The sequence below is a fragment of the Hydractinia symbiolongicarpus genome, chromosome 2 (assembly GCF_029227915.1).
Source record: "Hydractinia symbiolongicarpus strain clone_291-10 chromosome 2, HSymV2.1, whole genome shotgun sequence".
In the NCBI taxonomy this organism is placed as follows: Eukaryota; Metazoa; Cnidaria; class Hydrozoa; order Anthoathecata; family Hydractiniidae; genus Hydractinia; species Hydractinia symbiolongicarpus.
The window spans coordinates 27,096,379-27,114,823 of record NC_079876.1 but is presented as its reverse complement, the minus strand read 5'-3'; the positions used below and the strand labels follow the sequence as shown (position 1 = coordinate 27,114,823).

General features: G+C 33.7%; 2 protein-coding genes across 3 annotated transcripts; one reads left to right on the top strand and one right to left on the bottom strand.

Moving 5' to 3' along the window:
- Nucleotides 1-3,807: 3,807 nt before the first annotated feature.
- On the top strand, nucleotides 3,808-4,789 carry LOC130630043 (zinc finger protein 486-like). Its single transcript, XM_057443442.1, has 3 exons — nucleotides 3,808-3,928; nucleotides 4,446-4,458; nucleotides 4,528-4,789. The coding sequence occupies exons 1-3, from the start codon at nucleotides 3,808-3,810 to the stop codon at nucleotides 4,787-4,789; spliced, it is 396 nt and encodes a 131-aa protein (XP_057299425.1).
- A 112-nt stretch (nucleotides 4,790-4,901) lies between these two features.
- On the bottom strand, nucleotides 4,902-18,388 carry LOC130630443 (adenine DNA glycosylase-like). Of its 2 annotated transcripts, XM_057443934.1 has the most exons (19): nucleotides 18,070-18,388; nucleotides 17,047-17,086; nucleotides 16,156-16,184; nucleotides 15,766-15,810; nucleotides 14,890-14,931; nucleotides 14,671-14,742; nucleotides 13,033-13,114; nucleotides 12,196-12,224; nucleotides 11,892-11,989; nucleotides 11,366-11,510; nucleotides 10,928-11,039; nucleotides 10,766-10,814; nucleotides 9,801-9,858; nucleotides 9,585-9,645; nucleotides 7,938-8,086; nucleotides 7,387-7,463; nucleotides 6,505-6,583; nucleotides 5,905-5,934; nucleotides 4,902-5,032 (listed from the first exon to the last, which is right to left on the bottom strand). In XM_057443934.1, the coding sequence occupies exons 1-19, from the start codon at nucleotides 18,184-18,186 to the stop codon at nucleotides 4,952-4,954; spliced, it is 1,395 nt and encodes a 464-aa protein (XP_057299917.1). In that variant the 5' UTR covers nucleotides 18,187-18,388; the 3' UTR covers nucleotides 4,902-4,951. The 2 variants fall into 2 exon arrangements, 1 of the variants encoding a protein (XP_057299917.1); XR_008982074.1 differs by lacking the exon at nucleotides 7,387-7,463.
- Nucleotides 18,389-18,445: the final 57 nt, after the last annotated feature.

Here is an 18,445-nt window from a genome sequence, read left to right as displayed (position 1 = left end):
GGCATTATTGGGAATTTCCCTTTGGTCGACGTCGACTGTGCCAGAAGGAACATTTCTCTATCTCTACACTTGCCCCCTCGTGCCTTGTGTTTTTGTATACCCCGTGTTTAACCTTGTACCCAGGGCATTTTGTTTCGTTGATGAAGTTGATAGCAGCAAGCCACTCCGTAATAACGGCTCTGGGGCCACAAAACCCTGGGGATGAGGTTGTCCCGTGTTAAAAAAGGCAAAAGCCCTAAGAACACGAGCCTCCGCGCTGGGAACAGGGGAAATTAAAGTTAAATTTTTCTTTGAATCGGAAATTAGACTCGACATTTCCGAGAATCTTACTTGCTTTTGTGGGTAATCTCGTTTGTTTATGAAGCCCGCGAATTGTAAACATAATCCGTGGTAAAGCGAAAAAGGTGAAATAGCAGCTGACTAATCATAAAAAAGTAGCCAGGTAGCTAATATTTCATTTTTAAATGTTGTGTGTATGTTGTTATTGTGAAAGAAAAGCCTGGCTAAAGCTTGTTATTTACAGCTAGGTTTTTGCGCACAATTGTGATGGATTTTATTTGAAACCAACCTAGCTAGCTAGCTAGCGTATACCGTCCTAATTATACGTGATTATCTAAACAAACAGCTCTATCTAGTAACATGGCTCCCCACATAATAATAATAAAAAAGTGGCATTGGGTTTGGACCTTACCAGGGTAAAAAAGTTCGACCAGATATACCCTGGATGACATTGATACAAGCTACATGTGGGAGGTAATAATTGGCTTAGTTTTTGTTTAAGCTTTAGCAGTCCTAAAAGGTATCTGTTTTTTAAAGAAAGAAGTACAATGACTTGGGGGAGTGTAGTGTATACTCCTAAATGTTCTCTTCCCAAATACAACGTAACTATTTCCTGCGTGTGTTGTAGATTATGAAGGATTGTAAGATTGTCTCCTACGTTAATAGTGAAGATGAAAGTTATGGAAATTGGATGAGGTATATAAATTGCTCGCGAACTGAACAAGAGCAAAACCTGAAAGCTTTTCAATATCACGGTGAAATATATTATCGATTGTATAAAGATGTAGCTGCTGGCACCGAATTGTTAGTATGGTATGGAGGTGATTATGCAAGAGATTTGGGAAAAGCGCTTTCTGATGGCACAAAATCTGACGTCAAAAATATAGGTACGCAAATACAATTTATTTTCTCGCACTGTCCTTAGCATCCTAAAAAACGGATGGAAATCTCTGTTAATTATACAATTGAGCGGAAATGCTCTACCTTCAAGATGTTATTAACACGGGCAGTCTTTCTTCTCCTCCTTTTTCGACTGATTTTTATAGAGATTGTCGTGACGTCACAAATTTATTAGCTTATTAGGTCCGTATGTTTTGTTGTAATAAACGGATACTGACCGGTTTGGATGTTTGTACTGTGAAATACGAGGTCGAAAGTACACACTGAGCTTGCAAGGTCTGTGCCCCAACCGATATACATTTTATATTTCACGAAGTTATTTAAAGATATTTTGGTTAAGACCGGAAAGTTCAAGTTAATTAATTAACAAGGCTTAATTATTTTAATTTAACCAAGACCCAGGGGTCTAAACTTAGGGGCGGGCTTTCTACTTACCAGCTTAGGTTTGTACGCCATTATGACGCTGTCCAACTAACGTGCGGTGTTGTTGTGTATCGTAAAGTTTGGTAAATTCATTGTATTGTTTTTTTTGAACTTATAACTGGCTACTTTATTATGATAAATTTTCACGGGGATTAAATTTCCCGGTTAAGCTTACCCGCGAAAATCGTGCATTTCGTGGTGGCTTACTTTCGCGGATCAGCCATTTTTTAATAATTTGCGAGGACTTAATTAGACATTTTTGACTATATTTTCAAAAATGGCAAAATTAGCTCTCGTGACAAGCAGCCAAATCTATTTTCGAAACATCTTAAACCAATTAATTTAAATTTACCACACGAGATCAAAATCAACCAGCCAGGAAAGCCAAGCCAGGCGAAAAAGTAAATACTTCAGTAATAGATGACGAGAGAAATATGGAATAGATCATATCTCAATTTTATGGGAAGACGGGAGGTTACAAAACAGTGATGATAAAGTACAAACGCTTGTGGAAGTGGAGATTTCAGACATTGCAATTTCTCAAAAATTTCGCGGATCATGTAATAAGTCACAAATTTACTCCCCCCGAAAATATATCCTAGGGAGCAGAAAATGGATAAAAAATAAAAAAGGACGAGTTAGGAGCATATGCGACTATTATAAAGAACTAATTATTTAAGATCGATTTAGCTTCAAATCAGTGTTTCGGATGTCTTTGGAGGACTTTGAAATTGTACTTGGTCACATTGCAAGACTTAATAACTCCACAGGAAATTATAGTTGTAGGTGCACTGTCAATATTGGCAGATAAATAGTTGATATTGACGTAATAAATATTTTTCACAATAATCGAAATTCGAACGTTTTAACGTTCAAAGTGCATTTGATTGCAATAGAATGACAACATCATTGCGTAATGTTGGATGAAAAAGTGGTCAAACGCATCCAACACGAAAAATGTGTTGGATGAAGCTGTAAATGTTGAATGAAAAGTTTGATCGCGTTCAAACTTTCATTCAACGCATTTTTTTCTTTTTTAAATTTCGCTTTTAGTTACCATTCGTATAGTATAGTCGAGCTTACTCGTTTTCAAAATAATAATTTTCTTTAAATCTAAATAAAATCCAAACAGAATATTATTTTGCTCTAAAAACTTCAGTTTTGTCATGATAATTTGATATTCTATCTAAATATCCGTATTTGAAGAGCATAGAACCATTATAAAATTATGACGTCAAAAGTATTATAATTTACGAAATTCGGGAAAGGTGTATTCCAAACAAATTTTGGACGTTTCTATCAATATTTTCTAAGAATACGAGATTCGAAGAACGCTGGATATGATTTTTTCCACCTTTTCTCATTTCCTGTAGGTTATGTTCATTGACTGGTCTATATCAGCTGATATAATCCTTTAAAAACTTTTTGGAGTGAAAACTCCAAGAAATTCAGAAATCAAAGGATAGGAAAGTTTCTAAATGCTTAACAGAAAGCATGTATGCAAGTCGTATAGATTTGCTTTTCAGTGTGCTGCATTTATCATTCTATTTTACGCCGGGCTGTGTCGTAAAATATCGCCCGAGGTTTAAGGTGCAATAACTGAGGGCGATTTTTTTAGTACAACATGGAGTAATTGATTATTATTATATTTTTTAACCGTCTACCAGCTTTTTTTGAAGAAGTTTACTGACAAATGTGTTGACGCTAAATTTGGGTACTTCAACAGTAAAACTTGACATTGTTGTTGTTTCTTATCTTGAAATGTATCGAAAAATGTATCGTAGGAGTTAGATAATCATTTCTAACGTTTCTTGTGTGCTTGTTAACATTTTAAGCTAACATTTAATCTTGACGATGGCAATACCGCTCCATATAGGCCCGCCATCAAGAGCGCCAATCAGAATGGCTAAAAACCTGTATCGCCCGCTTCTAGTTTTATCAGCTAGATGATTTTACACAATGCCAGATGATCTTATAAGTAGGAGAGAATAGTCGGAATTTTATTTTAGCATAACATTTAGCATGTGTGTACAATAAGAATGTATTCATAGTGGGGCATAGCTAAATGTAGAGCTTCCAATAACATAAATTAATAGATGTAAAAACAGTTACATCGATAGGGAAGGATTTCTTCGAAATCTATAGCTTTGCGTCAAGTTTACAAAAATTGTAAAGCATACATTTTGATTTTCTATGTGGATAAAAATGTTTATCGTCCGCCTGATGGCGGTCATGTTTTCTATTGTTTTTACAAAACCGTCGCATGCATGGGCAAATTACTACGAACACCCATATGTTGTGAATTTTTCCTTGAAGTTACGCATAAGTAATTTTTTGATTACTGGCTTGTTTTTGTGCGTTTGGCGCTCTGTGACTAAAAATAAACGCTTCATCTTATGTGGCAGACATGGGATAGTACTTTTCATAATACTCGCTTCTCGTTTTGCGATTAAAATCTAAAAATGTTAATCAAAAGTATTAATACATTATTTAAGAATCATCGTTGTACTAGTGGTCTCCTAGAATTTAAAATATTTTCGAAATTTCATTATTTTTTTAAACAAATACGAAGTTTAATTTTGCCAGTAGGGTGCAAAATCGTAAAAATTTCTTACAACATTTCTTTCCTTAAGGTATTAAATATATTTGCACTCTATACAATAGCATTGTCGAGCTGAATTTATTAAACAAATAAAAAACCGCGGGCTGGGGCTCAATTTATGGTTTTTGGGAAAAGTCTTTCTAATTTTATTTTGGCGCGAAAATAGTTAAGAAACGAATAAGTAATGTACATTGTTATAAAGAATTTTGTACATTGTGATAAAAAATTTATTTTATTTTAGGTGAAGTGTTTCGGTGTGATGGATGTGAAATTTCTTTCAGTTCTCGCAGATATTAATCTCGACATCAGCATTTTTGTCGCAGCCGAAAAATAACTTTGAAAAGTTCCACGGGAAATATTTACATTGATAGCTCGAAGTCAAAGACAGAAAAATGTGATGTTTGTGGAAAACAATTTACTGTGTTGAAAGAACATGAGAGAATTCATACTGGTGAGAAGCCATATAAATGTGATGTTTGTGGAAAACAATTTAATGTTTTGAGTAAGTTGAAAGAACATGCAAGAATTCATACTGGTGAGACGCCGTATAAATGTGATGGCAAATTAATCAGTCGAGTAATTTGAAAACACATATGCATACGCATGACAGTGAAAGTTAAAACAAGTTGCATATTTGTCTTTTCTTTGAAACGACACGAAATTAAACGGGTAAAACGCAGTAACAAAAGATTGCAAATGCATGTGCCATATTAAAAGCGCGTTCTTAGGTGAAATTTATACAAAGAATTATTTCGTAACTCTTGTCAGCATGTTATCCAATGTACGTTGTTTGTGTGTTGCCTCGCTTCTCTTTCGTTTTACACCAGTCTGAAAATTAGAGATTTACTACATTAAATGAATATATATGGAATATATATGGGCATAACATGGGGAACAAATTGTCCAGGTCATAGAGATCTTGTCAAAAATATAATTTTAGGCAGAAATTAATTTAACGAGGATTGTGAATTAAGAGATTATGTTGTTGCTTTAATTAGTGCAAAAGAATACCCGTCTGTCATTTAGTGTCCGCTTTGTTTAGGTTTAAATCTATCCGTTCTAAGTGAACGCTGCAGAATCAGTTAAAAGTGATTTTTTTGATTTAAACTTGTTCCTTAGGTCCCAAATTATAGGACCAAATTAAATGACGTCATCACAAAAATAATTTCACATTTGTATGTCATATTATATATGGTTGGAAAGAGGAGATCGAGTGGATCAAAAAAATGTAAGAACCATGTCTTCAAAACGTAACGTTCGAAAGATATTACTATTCAAACTTTGTACAAATTACAGACCGGTAATTTACTGACTCAGCACAAAAATAATTTCACATTTGTATGTCATATTATACATGGTTGGAAAGAGGAGATCGAGTGGATCAAAAAAATGTAAGAACCATGTCTTTAAAACGTAACGTTCGAAAGATATTACTATTCAAACTTTGTACAAATTACAGACCGGTAATTTGCTGACTCAGCACAAAAATGACTATAACCTGCTCAATAGCAAAGTTTTTTGTTGAATTTTGGTATAATATTGGGTCACCCTAATGTCTTTCTCTTTGAACACAATTTATTGTTTAAATCACTTCAAGGGATAATCTACAGACCATTAATTTACAGACGAAAGTTTAATGGATAAATTTTTCGTGTAAACTAATTTTCAAGTAAACAAATGATTTTCTTAATAAGTCTTACCTTGTTACCTGCTTCGTATAATTTAAAGATCTGAAATAAAAAAATAGATAATCGTAAAGAATTCCACACAATACAATTTCCCTCAGCGGAGTACGAGGGTAAAGTAACGCTGGATTAAGTGGTACTGCATCTTATTTTTGCAAGTTTGGCCCATGTAGGTAATATTAACGATCGCTTCTTATTCCATCTTGGACGCCGCTGTACGCTTTCATTTGTACTTCATGGATGCCCTTAAACTTTTTGCCATTAAATCGCAAAAAGGTATCACCCACCACAGGGCACCCACCACAGAGCAACGCATCTTGTGAAAGCATGTATCGAGAAATAATACCGGTGAGAAATACTGGTGAAAAACGCTGACACAATTTCCTGTTGGCGGAGCATGCGTTAAAAAGCAGCCACAACAAAGACCTAGCAAAAGAAAAGGAATCCAAAAGTGGTGCTGGGATAGATAGCACATTCGTGTGGAAATCTACTTTTTTTTGAGGGATATATATAAATATAACTGCTGTCGTGTAGGATGAATCGTAATCACCAACCAATAATCATAATCACATATCAGGGTCCCGTTATCAAAATCAAAACCTAGTTTCCATTCACCTTTCTTACAGCAGTTGAAATAGCACCTTGCAGCACTTCATCACGTGTTAACCAGGTCGCACACTGCGCCATCTTTTCACTACAAAACAAAATTAGGAAATATATAACATATATATTGCCCATGTTTACAAGAATTACAAAGTTTATCTGTTTTATACATGTGCACGCATTTAGGTAGGTGAAATAACAGGATTATTGAAATTCATAGATACGGTTAAACAGGGTGCCCACCATACTTTTATCTCTCATTTTTAGATTGTAGGTAAATTTTCCGTTCATTTGTGTGAGATTACGCAATCAAATTGATAAAAAACAAACAAAAAAGTAGGAGAGTGTAGGAAACTCTTTTTAAACTTTCACTTTAAAAATTGCTAATTTTGTATAACATACATAATTCATGTAAAAAAGGAAAGAATGGATGAAAAGTATTTCGAATTACATTAAATAAATATCAGAGTTTCTGCCAAGTGCTAGAGACTACAATATTTTTATTTGATGGTCCGAAGAAATGTTAAAAACAAAATTTTGGTTAAATGAAAATCTAAAAAAGTAGGAGTTTGTATGAGAAATTATATTTTCAGGTAGGGTTGTATGTGATTGTAGAAGATTATAGAAGATTTGTCATTTTGTATGAGATTTTATATCAGGGTGGGCACAAAATGCAAAAAACACTTATTTCCTCCTCTTTTTAAAAAACATTTCACTAATTCGTTTTTTTAATGATTCTTTTATTACTGTGATTTTATTTTGATTTTCTTCCTACAGGAATGCGCGCACAAGTCCATTGAGCTAAACGTAAAATAAAAACATTGTAACGCACGCGAAAAGTCGTCCAAAATATGGTAGATACACCAAGTAACAATACACAAAAACGTTTCTCACCGCAATTCCAGCTTAGCCGGTAACTGAATATGATAAGTCACATATGTATGATGTACGTGCGAGAATACGTGAACGATCTGCACAAAAAACAAAAACTATTCAAAAAAAGTTCAAAATTTTACACCGTTAATTTTATGACAAGAATTAAAATTGAATTGAATTTTTTTTATTTATTTTCTTCTACTAGTAAGAGAAACGTAACAATGTTTACTTTGTTTACAAAACTTTACTAACGCATGCGCAAGTTTACAGAAAGGAGGACTACATTTAAAACTATTAGCTAATTATTATAATATTTTTTTTTAAGAACACACAACACGAGAAGCACTAAAATTAATTTCTTAGCTTTTCACTTCTTTTTTCAGTAACAATATGCTTTAAAAAATTCAACTTAAGCTTTTTTATTTACTAGATTTTATTGATAACGGCGGTTTGTTGTTTACAATTCCTGCCCCTGTGCATGCACCCTTGCGTCCATTGTTGTGAACGTAAAATCTAAAAAACACAACGTTACATGATTGATTAGTAACTTTTTAAAAAACTTCACTAACCTCGCCCAGATATTTAACGGAATCATAACCTTGAATATCGAAACGCTCAAACAGGTGATTTGAAAGAGTTTCTTTCTCAGTTTCATTTTTCTTTTTCTTTTCCTCCTGTACAAGAAATAATGGACATTCCCACAAACCAGCTAGCAGCCCTGGAAATACAAAAGGAAATTGTTACAGGCCTCCTGCGATAGCCTATTACCTCGTGAAAGAGTCCATGAGAACGATAGACAGGTTCTCTATAGGGAAAAATGTTTACATGTGGTAAACTGAAAAATTATTTTCATAAGAATTACTTTTTGGCTTAAGCGTCAAAATAAATTCCTGAAAAAATTTTTTTTTTCGACAAACACAAAAGGAAAACCCACTTTGTTTTTATGTTCTGTATTAGGTCAAATATTTTAGTTCAAATTCCTAAGAGATACCATGTTTAACCAATCAATTTAGAGTTGCATCGTGAAATTGTCACGATAGATAGTTACATTCCGAAATTGTCATGATAGAAAGTTACATCGTGAAATTATCCAGGATAGACAGTTGCATCGTGAAATTGTCATGATAGACAGTTGCATCGTGAAAATTGTCACGATAGACAGTTGCATTGTGAAAATTGTCACGATAGACAGTTACATCGCGAAAATTGTCACGATAGACAGTTACATCGCGAAAATTGTCATGATAGACATTTGGATCGCGAAAATGTCACGATAGACAGTTGCATCGTGAAATTGTCACGATAGACAGTTACATCGCGAAAACTGTCACGATAGACAGTTGGATCGCAAAAATGTCCACGATAGACAGTTCCATCGTTAAAATTGTCACGATAGACAGTTTCATCGTGAAAATTGTCACGATAGACAGTTACATCACGAAAATTGTCACGATAGACAGTTACATCGCGAAAATTGTCACGATAGACAGTTGGATCGCGAAAATGTCACGATAGACAGTTGCATCGTAAAATTGTCACGATAGACAGTTACATCGTGAAAATTGTCACGATAGACATTTGGATCGCGAAAATGTCACGATAGACAGTTGCATCGGGAAATTGTCACGATAGACAGTTACATCGCGAAAACTGTCACGATAGACAGTTGGATCGCAAAAATGTCCACGATAGACAGTTCCATCGTTAAAATTGTCACGATAGACAGTTTCATCGTGAAAATTGTCACGATAGACAGTTACATCACGAAAATTGTCACGATAGACAGTTACATCGCGAAAATTGTCACGATAGACAGTTGGATCGCGAAAATGTCACGATAGACAGTTGCATCGTAAAATTGTCACGATAGACAGTTACATCGCGAAAATTGTCACGATAGACAGTTGGATCGCGAAAATGTCCACGATAGACAGTTGCATCTTGAAAATTGTCATGATAGACATTTGCATCTTGAAAATTGTCATGATAGACATTTGCATCGTGAAATTGTCACGATAGACAGTTGCATCGTGAAAATTGTCATGATAGACAGTTGTATCGTAAAATTGTCATGATAGACAGTTGCATCGTGAAATTGTCACGATAGACAGTTGCATCGTGAAAATGTCAGGACAAACGGCTGATTGTAATATGGTATTCAGTTAAAAATTGTCTGATCGAGAAAAATACCAGAGATAGATAATTGTAATTTATACCTTTATTAGGTCTTTGAACGAGAAGAAATTTTTTATTCCATTCAATCACAACAGCAAAATACTATAAAAGATATAAATTCTATCTTGTATTCTATCTTGTTACAGGATGTAAGAGGTTTTCTTAGTGTTGAAAAGAAGTTTCGCCTCAGTCTAATTAGGAAACATACTATTTTTTACATTGCAAGAAAGGTAAAAAAAAAAACATAAAAAAGCTACCTTTTCTTGTTTCGCTGGCTTCATTTTTACTTTTGAAGGATAATTTAAAACGCCAAGACTGAAAATACACAAATATAAATCAAATCCGCTATCTTCAACTTGTTTTTCTTCTATATTGACAACATAAATGCATGCAGTGAAGGCCCCCTGAAGCAGACACTTGTAGAACAAAAAGAGACGTTCGCTTTATGAAGTTTGATCTTAACATATCTAAAATTAGCTTAGATCTGTTTAAGAGTTTTGTGGCTTTTATTTATTGTCTAACGGCGCAAGTATTACTGGTCAAAAGAAAGCTATTCACTGAAAAATGGAAAAAAGTATTTCAAATGAACAAGTGTTGTAAATTTGTTAAAATTAAGCGAATAATATAGAATGTCAATTTTTACTTATGAAAGTTGACTTCATCGCTCTAAAGTGGTCGTTTTATAGTGTCCGCTTCAGAGAAAATGCGCTGTGAGAGTTTCTGTAACAAATTGTTCAAACACAACGTTTCGTCTGATACAATTGTTCGCGTTAGAGCATGTCCGCTTTAGAGAGGGTCCGCTGTAGCTAACATTAAACGTTTAGTTTAGAAAATTAATTTTTGTTGGATTTCCTTTTCGAAATTTTTATGAATTTTCGCCAATTTCGTGAAAATTAGTTTCCGAGAAAGTCACTAAGAAACTCGCTATTTGCGAAGTTTAAATTTTTATTCTTTTTTGAAAAATATCTATATTATAATACCGTATACGTCTGTCCGTCCGTCTGTCTGTCTGTCACGCAAAATGGTAGCTTACCTGCGCAAGTAGCGAGACGCACGCAATGCGGTATAAAAAGGACGGGCAAACCCGTGGATTTTTTTACGGGCTTACGACTAGTTTTACACTATTTCCCTTCTGATTTTACCAAGTATTTCAAAATTGATGATCCCTCAAAACGCAGCAAAAAGTGAGACAAAAATCAAATGCCCGCGAAATATTAAGTACCTCTGTCGCCATTTAGTTTCTCCTGTGAAGCAATACTTGCATTCTGCCACTAGAAACAATACAAACATATACACGAATAAAACAAATAAAAAAGAAACTTAGATTATCCTGTTCTATAAGGACAAAGATAGCACAATTTAAACGCGTGAAAAACTGTCTAACCATCTTCCAGGTCAGTTAAATCGAGTGGGTCTGTATAGTTATTATCATCTGAGTTTTTCTTCAAAGAACTTGAAAATATACTAGATTGTGTTTTGTTTTCGGTATGAACTGTCTAAAAATCAATAACATCGACCAAGGTAACATACGGAACATTCAAAAAGACAAACAAAGTCAAAAAAGGGAAATCGAACTTTAAAAATATTACCACGTATCTGTTCCAGTCATTGAATACTATAATAGTATCAATAAAAAGAGAATTTATTCTGGGCTATATTTCGACACCTACAGCTGTGATCAACCCGATAGCCCTTCGATAACAGCTGTAGGTGTCGAAATATAGCCTAGCAACAGTTTATGACATGATATTATTTATAATATTCAAAGGGCAAAATAACAACATCAACGCCAAGTAATTACAAACTAAATTCTCATCTTTACCCGTGCTTTAGCCTTGCAAACTTTGGACAAAGGACAGGTTGAGCAGCTTGGAGATTTTGGTGTACAAACCGTAGCTCCCAACTCCATCATAGCTTGGTTAAAGTCTCCTGGTCTGCTTGTATCAACAACGGTGTTGGCCAATTCCCTGGGTAAGTAAATTCTTATTGTATTTGATAAAACACGAGGAAATATTTGTTTGCTATATTATTTTTTAAAACTTTAAGAAAGGAAGCAGAATGTTGCTTCTTTTCATGTCTCAAATATTATATTAACGTCATTGCTTTTCGTGGGAATCAAATGCCAAAAATTCAATTAATCCGTTGTTTCTTATTTTAGCAGTTAAAAAAAAAATCTTGGGTGTCAATTTTTTTTTTTTTGACAATTTACTTTGTTTTTAAGAAGATTTAGGCTGCACATTTGCTAAAACGTTTGAAACTTACTTTAACTTGTCCGCTCACATTTCAATGTATATACACATTTTTTATAAAAAGCATTTTTTTTAAAACATATGGAAAACCATTCTTACCACATTAGTTCAGTTACTCTTTGAGATGCTGAGTCAGCACCTATCAGTCTTAGTCTAGTCAACACTCGAATGACATTCCCATCAACTACTCCAGTGACCTAACAGATATAAATATGTACAACTCGCTTGGTTTTAAGTACACGTTATTAGTTTCGAAAAGGCGTACACATTTTAACATAAAGATTACTTAAAAGATAATTTTACAAAGTTGCAAGAATACAAAGGATGCTCCTAAATATTACGAAATAAATCAATCATTTTCTAAGTCATATAGAATTTAGTATTTTGAAAAATGTCAGTCTACCTCATTATAAGCTATCGACGCAATAGCTCCTAAAAAAAAATTTTTAATAATATAAAGTGACACAATAACAAACCCTACATTAGTCAACGACTGCTATATCAAAATTTCACTATCTCGAAACAAATTTTCTCCAGAGCAGTTTGTTTATCGTAAATGGCGTAATAAATGCTTAGTGTCTATTAAACGCCCGTCTCCAATGCACGCCCCCTTTTTCAGTCAGAAAAAGGGCATTTATTAGGGTTTTTCTCATCCAAGCAATTTACTTGTCCAGAATTTATGATGAAATTATAGTTTTTCAAAATAAATAATATTTTTAATGAAAATGTAATTTTTCAAAAATGAATTTTCAAATTTCTTAGTTCTTTTACAAGTGTCCAGTCTTTATTTAACGCCCGTCTCCAATAAACGAACGCCCTTCTAACAAAATTTAAAAGTTAAAAATGGAGCGTGTTCTTTATATTCTCGACATTCAAATTTAAGAAATAGATCGATTTGAATAGAACGCCAGTATTGGCTGAAATTTTTAAAACAAAATAAGAAACGAAAATAAATATCAGTGCATTTCACTCTTAGATTAGGATTTCACTTTGTGTTAGGCAACCGTTTTTGTTACTTTTAAAGTTAGCGTAGTTTGAAAAGATTGTTGCACCGAATAAAGTCATTCTTAGTTCCTAAAGTTATCGCTAAATAACAGAAAAAGGCGTATATAATAATAAAAAGTATCAAGAACAGAATCATAAAATCATTTAGCCTATGTATGACAAAAAGGAAGATTTTAAAAAACTGATTATAGCTGGTTTTAACTGTATAAGCTACTATCATAATTGGGAATAATACCAGCTGTGTATCGGCCAACGCCTGGTAGTTCTTTCATCAACTCTTTCGATGATCGTGGCATGCCTTTACCAGCCTTGCGTACCTGAGAAATAAATTGAATGAAAGTATAATCTTAATACTTAGGAATCGGTAAAACGTTTCACCAATCTTGTTAAAAAGGCGTGCATTAGTTACAGGTTTTGTTAATACTAGTCGTTAGACCGTGGAAAATTCTATGGGTTCGCCCGTCCTTTTTATACCGCATTCCATGCGTCTCGCTACTTTTGCAGCTAAGCTACCATTTTGCGTGACAGACAGACGGACGGACAGACGGACAGACGTATACGGGTATTATAATATAGACTAGTCGTTAGCCAGAGGAAAAATCCACGGGTTTGCCCGTCCTTTCAATTTACCCGTCGCAACAAAGTGGATAAAAATATATCGCACTTGATATTCGTGTTTCCGTAACATCATTTTCTAACTCAGCGGGGGGTCCGCGCAGAGACAGACAGACGGAATACGGCTATTATAACAGAGACAAACAAGAAATCCATAAAAGAGTGAAAGATAAAAACAGATGAAAAATGAACAAAGAGTAGAACTCGATGCTTTAGTACAGGGTTAATACGTTAGTCTTAATACTTGGTGTTGGTAAAAAGTTCCACCAACCTTGTTAAAAAGGCGTGCATTAGCTACAGGCTTTCTTAATACGAACAAGAAATCCATAAAAGAGTGAAGGATAAAGGTTAATACGTTACCAAGGATCACAAAAGCTGCTTCTACCTACGGCAGATAACAAACCAACGTTATTGCTAACATGGTTAAAATCTTCTTTTAAAAATATGGCAAAATGTAAACATTGCTTTTGATTTTCTTGTTATGAAAGTGCATTAGGAGATTATGCTTGTTATTTGATGCAGACGTTGGTCACACACCCCAACACTAAAATTTTAATTTTAATAACGAATTACTCCATATAATCAGTCCACACTATGCGACGTCTCCGACGTTCGTGAAAGAGTCGGAAACGTAGCGATAATTGGGTTATTGGATATGCGTGTGCACATATTACGTGGTGACACAAAAGCTTATCTCGCCAGATCTGCTGTTGAATCACAAATTTGAAAAAAAGGTTTGAAAACTAAGCTCGTTTTTCCCTTGAAACACATTTAATGTAACTTTGTAACACTATAACTTATAACTTAACATTTTTTCGATTTTATATTATGACTGCTGCGTTAACAGTGGCAAAAATGTTAAAAATCAATTGGGAGATGTTGAGCATGTGTTCGAGAAAGAAGTTACCGTGTATTATCACCCTCAGAAAAGCGACAGAAAGAAAATAAAAGGAAAGAGAAACTTCTTTTTCTCTTGGAAGACTAAAAGGTTCATATTAGGGGGTAATGATGCTGATAAATTTGCCGGATATACAGAAACAAATGCCAAAGGATGGACAGAAGAAGTATGCGAAAAATGATTTAATTCATTCAGACAATAGCCAATTAACATTTTCGGAGATATATTGACAGTAATCTTGCCTGCTGTGACTCAGCGTTGCTTGAGCTAAACTAACATTGAGTTGAGAGCATAGCTGGGTACTCTGGCTAACGGTAATCAGCGGTAATCAATACCATCCAGAAGTTTTGTGAGTTATACCTTCTGTGCGGCTTCGTGTAATCTTCTTCCTCTGGAATAATAACCAAGTCCTGACCACATTTCATTCACTTCCTAAAAAAATAATTTAATACTTTTAAAGTAATTTAGATCCAGGTAATAAAAATAGCGTTTTCACGTTTCAGTTTGTAATTTTTTAACAATTTTAAGACCACTAATCAAAAGACCACCAACAAAAATTGTCATAACAAGGTTCTGTACTTCTAGGTTCGCATCTGCTAGTTTTTCTAACGTCGGCCATTTCTAAATAAAAGAACATTCTCTTACATTAACACGCCCGGGGAAAAGATCGTTTAGTATCAAGATATTTGAGGGCGTTACCCTGTCTTTTCAAAATTATTAATAGCCGTATGTCATCTGTCTGTCCGCAAGAAAAAAGTCGTGCTACGGAAACACAAAATACGATAGATAAAAAAGGGCGGCTCTGTGTATTTTTCCTACTACTTTATTAAAGTGTCACATTGTTAAGTGTTGATTTTACTGTGCCAAATTTGAATAAATCATTTAGTATTTTTCAAACACTTTTCGCAGGTCAAATTTCATCACACTTAATTGAGCCAGTCCAGCATACCGCACAGATGCACGAAATATCGATGTCCGAAATATCTACAACAGATCTCCGAAATATCTACAGCAGAGCAATCTGAGAACAAACAAACATTGAAATTTTTCACAGACTAGTCAATATAAAATACAGGAATTACTTTTCTACTTGGATAAAATATTTTGTTGCCAAAATAAATGGCGATCAAAATTTCGTAAATTGATATACCTTTGCAAAATTTAAAATGCCGCAAAAAAAAATTTTTTCCAAAATTCTTTTAAGTAAATCTAATTCTGTCGATTTAGTTCAAAAAAGTTTGCATCTTAACACGTCTTACATCAAAAGTTTCGATTTACAGAAAGGGCATATTCGCAAAAATAAACTCTTATGTGTTATTCCCAAACGGTTCTAACTATTGCGTGATGCTCTACAAACATATCTAAATCTATGGGTTTGTAAAGGTGACTGCAACAGTTGAATAATTGGTGAAACACAACGAATAGTTGTTTTGCTGAATATGGGTAAACATGTACCTGCATCCATCGATTATAATAATCAATTACTGTAGCCACTTGAGTCTAAATTAAAGATTAAAAAATTTAAAGGGTGAGCACTTTAGGTTAAGTTTTTCTGAAATGAAGGAACAAAAAATTATCTCATTACAACTATTAATTATCTGGCAATTAAGCTCAGTATACACCAATAAAATCTCGGATTTATTTGGTAAAGGGGCTTTTTTCCTACGCTCGTATTATAAATAAAAACGTTTGAAAAGAGTCAATGGTCACAAATATTGAAAATAAGGCACATCTACAATCTCAAACAAAAATAAATCAGACTCTGTTTTATGATGAGCCTATATCAAAACAACAACATCTTCTTGCACTGTGGCATACTTAAAGCTATAGTTTGAACTAATGTACCTGTTGGAGCATGATTTCAGATACCCAAACTAAAGAAAATTGAAATGTTAGTGATTAACTGTGTTGTAGACATACTGCTTAAAAAACTGCATACCTCAGTACAACACAACAGATCAAAAATTCTGTATGAAAAGATTAAAGTGAGTTTTAAATTTACGTATCTTTTCATCTTTTGACTTCAATAGTTTTTTATAAGAGCAATGGTAGATTTTTATTAAAGCAATAAAAACAAAACGAACAAATTCGATATCAAACTGAGTTTAAAGTAAATCAGGTCCGAGGCAGATGCGTAGCCATAGGTTTCTCTTGGAGAAAAGAAATTGTAAAATTATAGGCAATCCTTCGCATTTGATCCTTCATATTTGAAAGAAAATTTGATAATACAAACCAGATAAAAAGATCAGATAAAATGCACTCTAAATTTTAAGGCTACAGGCTAAAATTTCATTAAAAGACTTTTCGTGTGAGATATTTTTTCTTTTGGGGATTTTTTTGGGGAAAAAAAGGTTGAGTCTCCAGTTCCCCATTGACCACGGCCCTGATCCCCTGACTCTGCATACCTCGAGTTCATCAACAATTAGTTTGTTACTTTCGAATCTACAGTACTCAAACTTATTATTTTTTTAATTTCTGAGAGAGGGGAACACTAAACAACTTTGATTAGTAGTGTGCAGAGCCACTCATTATTCGATTATTTTTTTTATAAAAAGCTGTACGCATCTTTAAAGGAAACAATGTTTTTCAACTTGACGGTGAGATTATGTACTTTTACTCGCAAAATATTGAGAAATTTGAAAAAGTAAATGGATAGATTTACCGGATATTTCTAATACAAAATGTATGCATGTATATAGAAAAAATCGCAGTTTTAATAAAGTAAAATCCCTATACCTGAATAAGCTTTCTCGTCTAAATGTTCAATGGAAGTTGCCTATAAATGATTAATCCAAAAAAGATCAGGTTAAAATTATGTTCTTGAATATTCTTTAATGCTATTGAAGAATACAAAATTATTAATATGGAGGAAAAATTTATATGATGAAGAAAGAGATCAAGGTTATGCACGTTGAAAATTAAACTCATTACTATCTTTTAGTAGACATAGCATATTAAAAAAAAACTACACAATCAGAGGAGGAAAGATAAAGAGATTTAAAAAAACTTAACAAATATGGTGCTTGAGAAATAGATAGATTTTTTGATATAAGCTTTTGATTGCAAAATTTTTGAATTATGTTAATAACAGAGAGGGAGAATACATACATGTAGAACTTTCTGAATCGAAATAAAGTTATTTTAAAAAATTCAGCAGAATCAAAAAAAATTGAGAGGAAAGCAAGTTACATTGAGCATCGATTATGAGTTTTCAACATGTGTCCAACCTTTTCTCGTTTTCAAACCTTGCACAACCTTTTTGTAAAAAAACATTTCTTTCACAAGGCTAATAGGTTCTAGTAAACTATATCACATTTGAAGATTGTTCGTATGGTTAACACCGTTACAGACAGACAGACAGACAGACAGACAGACAGACAGACAGACAGACAGACAGACAGACAGACAGACAGACAGACAGACAGACAGACAGACAGCTATTATTACAGAGAAAAGATAGTGTTACCAAACAACAAAAAGTCGATTCCAAAGAATATCACTTTGTTTCTCTCAACTATGTTGTTGATGGCGGCAATGAGAAGCGTAGAGTTATTAAAGGATATTGCACCAGCATCACAAGGTTTTTTATAGGATACACAACGTTTGTTAACTTGAGATTGTAGGTATTTTTAACGCCTAACTTGCAAAAAAATTAAAAAATAAAAATATTGAAAATTTTAAATGGTGAAAAGTTTCAGAAAATCGGGAACTGTAGGATGAACTCAAAACTTTTATAGAAAATGCATGTAAGAAACTTACCAAATTTCTCCATGGTAGGTTCCTCTTATTTGCATCATAAAACGCCAGCAATTGTTTACGTATATAACTTACTTCCGCCACTGAAAATTTATGACTGTGCGCAACTGCAGCTGCCATCTTTAATCTATTACATACTATATTTCACATCAAGTCATAAACACAAAACAGAAGTTGAGAATTAATTTCCAAAGTCCAAATTTATCGTTTCAATTAAAATTCAGCTAAATTAAAAATATAATATAAATTGATTTGCAGTGGTAAGCTGAACTATTTAACAGCAGACTCCTTAAGGGGAAGTAATTGACTCCAAACTCTATCAACACGTGGCTTAAACGTTAGTCTGACATTTCAGATTCAAAACAATACGGAAAGAAGA